The sequence below is a fragment of the Antechinus flavipes genome, chromosome 2, assembly GCF_016432865.1.
Source record: "Antechinus flavipes isolate AdamAnt ecotype Samford, QLD, Australia chromosome 2, AdamAnt_v2, whole genome shotgun sequence".
In the NCBI taxonomy this organism is placed as follows: domain Eukaryota; kingdom Metazoa; phylum Chordata; class Mammalia; order Dasyuromorphia; family Dasyuridae; genus Antechinus; species Antechinus flavipes.
The window spans coordinates 619,814,929-619,827,354 of record NC_067399.1 but is presented as its reverse complement, the minus strand read 5'-3'; the positions used below and the strand labels follow the sequence as shown (position 1 = coordinate 619,827,354).

The window sequence follows — 12,426 nt, the reverse complement described above, 5'->3', positions numbered from 1 at the left end:
AAGTCAGTTTAAAATAATGTGTTTCTGAGAGCACATTTTAAAAAGCAATTTCCAATCCAATCCAGAACATTCTTACTAATTGTCATAATATTCCAAATTCAGATCATTAAGGCAATACTATTTAATATCCAGTTGTCCCCAGATGGAAGGATACCATATAGAAGCTCTAGAATAAGGGTTCTAAACCTGGGGTCCACAAATCCCCAAAGGTTCCATGAGTATCTATCTTAGTAGATTCATGAACTGGAATGGGAGAAAACATATTTTTACATTTACTAATTATTAACTAAAATTTATCATTTCCTTCAGTTATGAACACACAGAGACACACAGACACACACACACACACACACATATACACACACACTATTTTGAACAGTCTATAGACTTCCCCAGACTGTCAAAGGCATTCTTGATACATAAAAAGCTAAGAGCTCCTGCTTTAGGGATAGAGAATCAAGAAATCACAAAACATGCAAATGATACCTAGGGGTACTTTGTTCAAGAAGATCCTCATAATCTTTCCTAAGTGAGAAACTCTGTAGACACAATTCCACCTTCCGTGAGTTAACTTTAGTTTTAAAGACCTAAAGACAAAAAATAAGAATTGGGAATCATTGCAATGTTTTTCAGCAAATACAACTTTAAAAAACATAGTGATTTCTCACTCTTTACAATAGCAGTGTATTCATAATAAACAGATGTTTTTAAAATATAACATCACACAAGTCTGTACAGGCAAGCCTGGCTCAGGACTGCACTCCTAACAGTCAAGTGAAATATTGTAAGCAATAACAATAGAACAAAAACCTCCAAAGTAAGATGCTTAGGTCCCTGCCTCTTAGATGAGGTAGTAAATAACAGACTAAAGTATAAAGATATTTTACAAACATAAGTTGTTATTAAGTGATCCTAAAGCCCTCTATGTAGAATTTAATGGCAAATCCATTAATATAAAGAACAGACAACTCATTAACCAATCAGTACAAGAATTCTCTTTGCCAGGTTTATGTGGAGGTCTTTAAGGCTAGTATTTATTGCTTTGGATTCATTTAAAGCATAACGTAAGCTAAGTATTTTGTAAAACTTAAAATACTATATAAATGTCAGTTATTATTAGTGGTATAACACAAGCTGGTTTATTGAACCTAAGTAGTAGAAAGCGGTAAAGTTTTTTTTTTTTAATAAAAAACTAAAAATAGAACTTAGTTAACAAATTTAATAGGACTCATTAATGCTCATAGCCAATGAGTATTCAATATTGAATTAAAGATTCTCAAATGAGCCACCATCCCAATCTATAATATCCTTCAAGTCTTTTGTGGAATTGACATCTCCATTCCTCTCCCCTAAAAAGTACAACTGGTATTAGATTAGTTCTAACTGCAAAGTTTTTCAGAAAGACTCAAACCAATCTGCCAACCATTTCCTACAGGACTTCAGGCAAATCACTTAAACCTCTGGTTACCTCAGACTCCTCATTTCTAAAGTGTTTGTCGCTATTGCTAAGGGCTTTTTCAGGTCTAAATTACCAAGCCTATGATGTGAGTACTTGAAAATGTTAACATTAAACTTGGTTGGGAGAGGGATGAAGAACTCTTTGTCCAGAAACTCAACTCCTTTACAATTTAGGGACCCCAGCTCATTAAATCATAGATTGAGAGTTAGAAGGATCCTCTGATACCCTCTAGTTCAACCCCTCATTTATACATGAAAGAACTGAGGCTCAGAGAAATGAATTGATATGAGTAGTAATGCAAAGGGCCAGAATTTGAAATCTGACTGAAAATAGTGCTTCCCCTCTCCCCCTGTAATATGATGACTTTCCCACAGGACTCCCAGGTATCTCCGTGCTAGGGCTTGAACTCAGGTTTTTTTGCTTCCAAGGTCAGTTCTCTACTCACCATTCACTGAACAGATAGCATGATTAAAAATGGTTTGAAAAGGTTTTGTTCTGACCATGACATTCATATAGTCAATAAACTTCTCCCTCCCAAAGATAAAGTCTATATTCTCTCTTAAACCTGGCCACAAAGCTTGGTGTTGCAAGTAGAAGGACCAATCAGAATGAGTATAGTAAAACAGCCACACTGAGCTTGTGAAATCCAAAACAATGTGTTACCAGGGAATCCAAGGAGTGCGCTGTCTCCATGCTTCACCGAGCCCAGAATAAGCCTGCATCTATTATGAAGACTCATCAATTATGAGATGATCACTTAAAGGATTTATGACACCCAGTGTGAGAGATACCTCTCATCTATAAAATAGCATCTGAAAAAAAGCCATTAGTTGAGCCCCAACTGCTAGCAAACACAAGTAGAGTTTTTTTCCAAGGTAAAAGGATGCCAGATATGACTGCCAGAGAGTAACCCCTTCCTGCAAAAGGAGCCAAGAAGACAGACACTTGACTGCCCTCCAGATGGAGACAGAAGAGGGGGAAAAAATCACTCTGTGAATGAACAACAGTGGCTGATTACACAACATGTGAGTGAAAATTGGATTCTGCCTTTTGATTAAAGCAAAGACCATCTGCAAGAACATTTGGGAGGTACTCCTTCCCAACTGGGGAGCAGTTGATACATTCATAGTAGGCAAGCTACTTACCTATAATTCATCTTTCCCAAAGCAAAAAAGATATATGGGGTTATTCTGTGCATAAAAGAATAGGCAGGAATATTTCAGTCGTTAAGCATAATAAAATTTGTTTTTGTAGATCAATAGAGTCTTGTTTATTAAAAGAATTATTACCCTGATAACTTATTTTTAAATATCAAGAAAATACACCACCTTCACCATCTTGGCCTCAGTAAGACTATGACTTTTATCAATAAGAGACTGGGGAGATCCCACTTAGAGAGACATGATTAGAGATAGATTATTTTCTGAATTTCAGGGTGAGTAATCCATATAATAATTGAAAAGCCCCATAAGATGATCAAAGTGTTCACAAAACCTTGACAACCAATGAAGACTCAACTATCAAAAGCAAATGTCTCCCTACAATGCCTGAGGAAAAAATAAAATAACTTCCAATAAACCAATGTGGCTCCCAGGAAATAAGAAACTAGGATAGGAAAATAGGACCATATGTAACCTATAAACCTGTTTTGCAGCAATGATAAGTAAGAATTTATTTCTAAATATACATTTTTGGAATTTCTTAAGAATGAGAATAATGGAAGAAATAGATAAGGTAGAAAAGAGATGTAGTGGTTAGAGATTGTGTTTCCAAGGGAAAAAAAAACAAATTAAGAGTAATCTCTCTCTCTCTCTCTCTCTCTCTCTCTCTCTCTCTCTCTCTCTCTCTCTCTCTCTCTCTCTCTCTCTCTCTCCTTCCTCCCTCTCTCTTTCCTCTTTCTTTCTCTTATACACACACACTCATACAATATTCTTTAAGAGTATGTATATAAAAACACACACATATTATAAAATATACATTCTTTTTTTTTCTTTCTTTTTTTTGCTGAGGCAATTGAAGTTAAGTGACTTGCACAGGGTCATGCAGCTAGGAAATGTTAAGTATCTGAGGCCAGATTTGAACTCAGGTCTTCCTGACTTCAGGGCTGGTACTCTATAAAATATACTTTCTTTAAATTAAAAGACCCCATGGAAATTCACACTATAGAACACATTTAGAATCACCCTTCAAAAGGTAATTTGATTATATTTGGCAGTGCTTTCAAACTGTTCAAGGTGGTTGCTCTTCAAATTGGAGTCTGATTTGGCAGACCAAAATGTCTCAAGCCAAATGAAATATGTCAGTACCTTATGATTTATATAAAAATGCTGAGATTATAATAAGGAGAAATGGAATAAATCTATTAAGATAGGGTTTGGGTAGATTGTGTGTACTAACAAGTGAGTGTCAAAAAAAAAAAAAAAAAGACTTGATAGATTTTCATGGGTCTAGTCTAAGAGAAAGGGAGCTTTCCAGAATATACCCATGAAAGGATTAAGTATGAAGACCATGCTACTTTGAGACAGGAAAATTAGTAAGTAATCTTTATGAAACTCTTCAATACTCACTGAAAAGAGATCTGATGGCAATTGTCCTATTTAACTTGATGAAATTTAAGACCATTGGTTTACAGTATAACTAAAGCAGTTTAAACTATAAGTCAAAGCTAACCATCTCAAGTAGCATCATTTTCTCTATGAGCCGGAATCTTCAAACATGTTATCTACAGAGTCATTTTTATATTTTTTCTTTATAGAAAATCTGAAGGTTGCTAACTAGAAAACCAACAATTCAGCAAAATTCCTCTTAGATATAATGTCAAACACAAATCAAAAATGGGACTAGTTCATATTTAAAGCTTTTCCTCTTAAAATCTTCTGCTCTTAAAGCAAATAATCTTTCAGAGAAAGGAAGAGGATCAGCATTGGACCAAAGTATCATATTCTTCATTTTTCTGTTCCCAAGACTTTGAGGGACTCTTTTGAGTAAAAACCTATGGTTTCATCAATGCAGGGAATTTTATGTCTCACAATTCCTTCTATTAATAAAGTATTTCTAGGCTTAAAAAAGGGATTCTTAATCTGAGATCAATGGACCAAAAAGGGGTAGACTTCATAGTGTCCATGAATATGGATGGGAGAAAAAAGTAATCATGTTTTTATTTTCACTATCATTGGTTTCTTTGTCATGCTTTGTGTTTTATTTTAAGTTTTTAAAAAGTTTAAAACCCTATACAAAAGCTTAAAATTTTAGTCAGGTTAAGTGATTTTCCTTGAGTATATGGTCTACATCTGTAGTGACTGTGCTTTTCAGAGAATATATTGATGGGAAAAGCTGTCAATGACACTGCTTGATGGTAAAAATTGAATGTAGAGAGGGGATTTTCTAGAGTTCCCTCTCTTTTGAACACTTGAATGAGAAGTTAAGTCAGCTTCATCCTGGAAGTCTCCAAAGCAAAAACTATTTTGGATGGTACAACTACACAACAAATTATTCGGGTCTTGGTGCACTTACATTGATTGTGTCCTTATTGTCAAATGAAGGACTAAGGCAAGTGCTTATTTCCCTCTAGACTCATCCCTTACATTTTCTTTAATTAGCTTTAGCATGAATTAGGAAAATCCAAGCTCTGAAACCTTCCCCCTCCTTATGATAACTTCCAATGTCACTTCATCATTCCCTATTAGCAATACAAATGAAATAGAAGGAAGATCTAAAGATCATCTAAACTGTCCAAAGATCTGATTAGAGTCACAGCAAAAATAGTATTTCTTTGGTTGTAAAAAAAATATGAATTTTAAAATGCTCTACTTTTCCAAGAACTTACCTAGCTGTTCCCTTTTCATTTCAGATGTGATGAGAATCGAACATCAATTACATTTAGGACAAAAAAATACAAACCTATGAACGCAGGGATTTCTAGGGAACCAATGGCTTGTGTTAGAGCATTTAGGCATTAATAATCAAGTCTGGCTCAAAATGTACCCCACTATGTTGACCTATATCTCAGAACTTTACCTGATTGCCCATTGGGCTGGCTGTCTTGTCTTGACTTGGAGAAGGCAGAGCTTCCCAGGCTTTCCGGCCTCTGGAAACAGTGGCACCTACTGCAAGAGCTTTTCCTAAGTGAAGAAAAGGAAAGAAGTGATAAAACAGAAAGGCTAATTCAAAAGGGAGAGTTGGGCCACGGTGATGAAAACCTAGGTGTCTGAGGAGGTTTTCACGTAGGGTTCCTTTCCTCATCCTCCAAGTTAGTATTTTCTCAAAGAAAAGTCTCACCCTCCTTTTAAGATCACTCTGGTCAAAAACATCCTACTTCTCAGGTGGGGTCTAATAAAGACACTTTATCAGGTTACCTCCGGGACTCTGCTACAGGTCAGTATTCAAAACTTTCTACCAATAACCTTGAAATAAACAGCTACTGTCCCAAATTCCCCACAGTCACAGTGAGAATTGAGTCATGTTGCCATGTTTGAGGGGGGCCCTCTGTTCCCTCCCCCTCCACACTCACTGAATTCTAATCATTGTACATATTCTCAACTGCCAAACTCTTCTGGAATCCCTCCCTCAGGACAATCCTGGCTCTTTAGAAAAGGTTCATTTTGAGGACCTATAGATGATGCTTACAAGTTGTAAAGTCCTTGAACCAGGACTAGTCCAGTTATGTCCGTCCCACTTTACCTGATCTATTAGAAATGCTTATGGTTGAAAGAGGGAGATCTGGAGGATTCAGACATTCTCAAAATATGTTAAAAGACATAACTTTGGCCTGCGGGGAATAGGATATAAAATAGCATTTCTCCATTCAGCCTAAGAAACTGTGGGTTATATACTAAAAGGACATTAATACTCTGTGCTAAATTTCACGTGGATTTAGAAAGATGTTTGTATATGATACATCCTCAGAAAGTCAACTTAGGATGCTTTTTATTCCTAATAAAGCCAGAAGTCCAGGTATTGCCTTAATCCAATTTTATCCCATAAATTAATTGAAGCAAACCTAAATGAACACAGAAGGATCATTCCTTCACAAATTTTAATCCTTCAGATAATACTTTCCTTTCAACATTGAAGGCTGAAATCCCAAAGTATCATATGTTGAGACTATTTCCACCTCCTCTAGACTCTGGATAGATTCTGTGGCTGCTTTTCTGGACACCTCTCCTCTATCCTCCATACTCATTTCTTAGATATGATCAATCATAGGGGAAAACACATAAGTTTTTCTTGGTCAAAGGTACTCCCACCATACTCACACCCTTTTCTTCACATATAACGTCTGCTTCTTCTACCAATTTGTCAATACTCCTTTTTTCAGGGACTAGATACATATTCTTAAGAAATCCTATTCTAGTTTCACCCTTGAAATAGGGAATACCACAAGACTGAGAATATCTGACGCTCTTGTTCCCCAAATAATCTTAGTAGTCTCCCTGGAATAAAAAGGAAAGGAAAGGGGGAATAGTAACAGAGATCCCCAAAAAAAAGACTGAGCAGAAAAATACCACAAAAGATCCAAATGGTTGAATTTTAAGGTCAGGGGTAGCAAAGATGAAAGAAATAACATATCAAGAGGGCTTGAAAAGACAAAGAATGATTGATTTCACAGATGAAGGGAAGTAATAAGAATACTGTCTTTCCTAGGATTAGAGTCAAGGCACCCAACTACCAGCATCAGAATCTTGAGAACTCTGACATAAGAACAGCCAAGGGAATAAGGATTGGCCCAAAGGAGACAGCTGCCCTAACCTTTGGATACAGTCACCCCATCCCTGGTGTTCTAGCTAAGACCAGGCAGCTTGCCACACAGTCTGAATATAGATAGACAGACAGACAGACAGGTAGGTAGGTAGAGAGGTACATAGGTAGGCAGGTAGATTGGTAGGTAGGTAGGTAGATAGAGATATATAAATATACCTACGACCTTCCCCACGGATATACAAACACACAAGTAAAGATACTTTAAAACAACAGAACCTCTTCTATAACTAATGATTTTTCCCCTGCTTCTCTTGGTCTGCTTCCTGTTAAAGGACGAAAGTTAATCGACCTTTTAGCCATACTAGAAGAGCCAATTTCAGAGCACTATCCCAGAAGGCCCGAGTCTTATTCTCTCTTTTTATCTATTCACTACAGGCAGTTCATAGTGGAGTAAAAGATTGATGTCCCCATTAATGCTATTGGCAGCAGGCACTGCCTTCCTCCTCTCACAACTTAAACCATGTATGTTCCTGACTGCTCCTGACTATCCCTACTACAAGAGGGAACGACATTGTCCACAATATCAGCCATGTTTTAGCTAGAATCTAGAGAAGCATATCTTTAAAAAAAAAAAAAAGCTGTTTTTTATGTCATGGATACCTTTAGCAATATGGTGAAGCCTTTGAACTGCTTCTCAGGAGTGTGTTTTTAAATAATTGAAGAAGATGGTAGATCTTATTTGGAGGTTAGTGGTGGGGGGAAAGATGTCATTTTTCCCCCACTCAAATTTATGAATGTCCTGAAATTTAACTAGAAATTTCTTGTGAGAGGTCAGGGGAGTTGTGGTAATGGTGGAGATGGTTGTACCACAGAATAAGGACACTTGATCTAAGAACTTAAACAGGAAAGAATTTTCTTCAAAGAACAACAGAAAGGGGGATTAGAAGGCAGTTCCCAACCAGCATTAGAGGGCAGAAGGAGGATGTAGATAAATAATAATAATAATAATAATAATATAATAATAATAAGAGAAGGTAATGTCCAAGAGAGTCTGTTAATCATGTGTAAGGCTAACCTATCAGCTGCATAAACTAAAATGTAGTCAACCTGAACAAAACGTTGTCTAAATGTAGAATCAGGTTTCAATTTAGATCTGGGTTCAAATTCCTTCTTGTGACTTATGTGATATCTTTTATGAGCTTTGATTTCCTCCTGTGGAAAATGAGGGAGTTGGACTAGAATACTCCTAAGGTCCCTTATAGTTCTCTAAATCCATGATCTTACTATTGTAAAATTCTACTGACAGATACTTCTACATGGCCTATAATTAATTTATTGAAATGTTCTTAAACAAATAAAGTTTAGTTAGACATTGGAAATGTCAATTTATATCGTAAATGGTTTATGGTAAATCCAGTGAGATAATGAAAGTAAGAAGCTAGGAGATGTCAAATCTTCATGACTGAGGGCCACAACCTTTTTCTCTCCATTGCCCCTACTCCTTAGGTGGCATCAGTGAAATTAGAGACCAAGATTTACTCAGAAGAACACTGAGAGTAGTAGATCAGGACTGAGAAAACCCAAGAATCAAAGAACTACTGGATTATAAACTTCATGAGAGCAAGGGACTTTTCTAATCTGATATTTCTACCTCAATCAATTGTTGGATTGAAAGGAATTCCACAGATTCTGGCCACTCATAGGAAAAAAATTGGCATGGAATAAGAGAGGAAGACAGAAGTCATAGCAGGATCCAGCAAGTGATTTCTTTTCAAGTTAAGAGAAGTCTGTGTATAATGCAGATGGAGAAGGAGAAAGAAAAAGAGAGAAAGTAGGAGAGAAAGAGAGTGAGAGTGAAAATGAGATAGGAAACATAATGCAGCTAGGTCCTAGAGAAGCAGGAAGGAGGAAAAATGGGTAATAGATGGAAAGGGAGGTGACATAGAAAGGAGGCAGCTAGAATGCATGGTGTTCAAAGCACTGGGTTCAAAATCAGATTAGAATTGAGTTCAAATGTTGCCTCAGATATTGACTAGTTATGTGATATTGGACAAATCACACAATTTCTCTCAGTTTCAGGTTCCTTTTCTATAAAATGAGGGGCTTGGGACTAATGGCCTCTTAAGTCCCTTCCAGAGGACCCAGATAAATAAAAGGATTTTCAAGTTGTTTCCAGGGGCCAGATAAAGTTAGAATTTATAAGTCAAGTTTATACCCATAGTTCTGTGGCTTTTTCCAGTAGAGTTCAACCACCCAGATGTAGTAACTGAAAAAGTGGACAGCAGAGGTGACCCAGCATTGAGGTATGTCTGAAAGATGGTAATATAAATGGAGAGAGAGAGAGAGAGAGAGAAGAGAGAGAGAGAAGAAGAGAGAGAGAGAAAGAGAGAGAGAGAGAGAAGAAAGAGAGAGAGAATAAAGAGAGAGAGAGAGAGAAAGAGAGAGAGAGAGAGAGAAGAAAGAGAGAGAAAATCTCTACCCTCAAGGAGTTTACATATTAACAGTATACTAGGTAATTTGGAGGGGAAAAAAGGATGCTACAGACCTCTTATCAGATGGAAGAGGAAGCTAAGGAAGGTATAATCCAGGGCTTGAGTCAGCAATGTGATGATGATAATTATTTGACTAGAATGTAGGGCACAAGAAGAATACCATCAAATGAGTTTGGGAAGCTAAATTGAAACCATATTGTGTAAGGTTTTAAAGGGTAATATGAAGTATGTATATTTCATTCCAGAAGAAGCGGGGAACTATTGAAGAGTTTTGAACAGGAAAATAACATGCTCAGAACTGTGACAGAGAAATATTATTTTTACAGTTATGTAGAGAAGCTAGGTATTGCTTAGAGAATGGAGCACAGATAGGAAACTCTTGCAGTAAATAAGGCAAGAAGTCATGAGGGTTTGTAATTGAATGGTAGGAAAATGAGGAAGAAAAAAGATGAATTTGAGAGAAGATGTGGAAGAAGAATCCATTAAATGTGTTGATTGGCAAGATAGAGGGAATGTGGGAGAGGAAAGAGTCAAAGTTGTTTCTTAAATTAAAAACCTGCATAAATAGAAGTATAGTGATGACCTCGATAGGAATAGGGAAGTTTGGGGAAGGAGAAATATTAGAAAGGAAGATGAGTTCTGTTCTGGATATTGTGATTGAGATACTAACAGGATACTTTATGGTGATATCAAGTAAGAAATTGGTAATGTAGGGTTGGAGTTCAGAAGAAAAAATTGAGCTTGATCCACAGATGTGGATTTCCCTGTCTAGAGATAACTGAACCTAAGGAGAATGCAGAAAGAGAAAAAGGTCCATTACAAAGCCTTGGAAATGTTTACATATAGGAAGCAAGAAACATGGGAGGATCCAACAAAGGAGACTGGTGTATAATGGTTAAGTAGATAGAAAAACAGGGAGAAGAGAGAATCTAAGAGAAAGGGATAGTTGGCTATGTCAAAAACTGCAAAACATCATAAAAGATGTGAACTGAGAAAAGTCTATGGAATTTAACAGAATAATTTGACTATGATAATGATGGTTATCCCTTAGTTTTTTAAGGATTTTTTTTAAAAACAGCTGTCACTATTACTGTGTCCATCCATCCACCCATCCATACATCCATCCTTCCCATTCTTCATCCAGTCCTCAGAATTTCAGAGTTAAGAGGATCCTCAGAAGCCATTCAATCTACATTATAGTGAAAAAAACCATAGTTTGAAGACCCCTAGTGAGTTCTACTCCTGAGTCAAGAAACTTTTCATATCATTAAGCTATTGTTTCTGGCTTTTTCCTTTGAGGAGAAGCAGAAGACTGGCCCTCTTCTATAATACATCCCTTCTAAGACATGAAGACAGCTGTTATTTCTGGTTCCTCTCCAAGTCTGTCCTTATGCAAGCTAGACACCTCCAGTTCCTTCAACTTATTTTTATATGACACAGCACTATTCTTGGTCCCCTCTCTGGAACACTCTCTAGTTTATCATTGGTTTTTTTTTCTTAGCTCTAGCACCCACAACTGAATCCCTAAATACTCCAGTGTGATCTAAGTAGGGACTGTTATCTCTCATTCTGGAGGTAATGTGTCTCTCAATGAAGCTTAAGATTACATTAGCTTTTTATAATTGCCATGTCATAATATAGACTTACATTACAATTTGTCAAAATCCTCAAATCTTCTTTTGCATATTCACTCTTTTCTTACCATGCCCCCATCTTTATTTCCAAAGTCAATTTTAAACCCCAAGTGTGAGACATTATGTTTATTTTTATACATTATAAATCATATTAGACTCAATCCCAATGTTCTAGGCTGCCAATATCTTTTTAAATCCTGACTTTGTCATCCAGTCTGTTCATGGTATCTTCCAACTTTGTGTCATTTTCAAATTTGATAAACTCAATTCATTTATGCCTCTGTTCAAGATGGTGATAAAAAAAATCAAAAAAAGAAGTCAGGGATATCCCAGGATCCTGGGATACTCTACTAGATACTTCCTTCCATAGGATAATAGACATAAAATTAGAAATTACTTTAGAGGTCATCTAGTTGAATTTTTTTTATTTTGAATGCAAAAATTGAAATTTGAATACTCAAGGTCACCCAAATAATTTGGGTTGAGAGTCAGCATTTGAATACAAGTCCTGAGATTCCAAGGAACACACTCTTCAGCCATATTTCCTTGGGTTCTAGTAGGAATAGATATAGTGACTCCCTTTCTTCAATATATCAATTCAGGAGTCCAAACTAGAAAAGATAGTACTTTATAAATCTATTGTGTCTTTTATGAATCTGGATTTATATCACAAAGATAGTGTGATGGAAAATAAAACAACATATGTTAAGTACCTTGAACTCTTCCAAGGAGATACTTTAGAAAAACCCAAGAAAATTACTAATAAAAATAATGTTTGCATTCTCAGTCAGAATAGTAGTATTCTTCAGCAAAGCTGAATTGCTATATTCCCCTCAAAACAGTAATTTAACCTCACCATGAGAGAACATACATTCTCTTAGTTCACAAACACAAATCACATTTCCTGAAACTCTAGCTGAAATGCTTAAAGTGTTTCAGCTCATTTCCCTATCTATACATGAAATCTCATTCTTCAAAACAAAAATATCTGAGAGAGGGATTTCAGAGTTGGAAATATTGAGTTCTTTCTGAAAGGAATGCAGGCGAAGGGATGTGAACTGCACATTCAGGTTGATCCAGAAGAAGGGATGATAATCTATTTTTAAAGAAAAACTCTTGATTAAAAAATTTTGGGGGTGTT

At 36.3% G+C, this 12,426-nt stretch overlaps 1 protein-coding gene across 4 annotated transcripts in view; it reads right to left on the bottom strand.

Annotated features, from left to right (window-relative positions):
* PTPN20 (protein tyrosine phosphatase non-receptor type 20) overlaps positions 1-12,426 on the bottom strand; it is a 159,612-nt gene that overhangs the window by 43,119 nt on the left and 104,067 nt on the right. For all 4 annotated transcript variants that reach the window (XM_051981907.1, XM_051981906.1, XM_051981908.1 and 1 more), the window contains 2 exons: positions 5,477-5,580; positions 487-587 (listed from right to left, as the gene is read on the bottom strand). In XM_051981907.1, the coding sequence (XP_051837867.1) occupies positions 487-587; positions 5,477-5,580 (205 nt within the window). The remainder of the gene's footprint in view (positions 1-486; positions 588-5,476; positions 5,581-12,426) is intronic.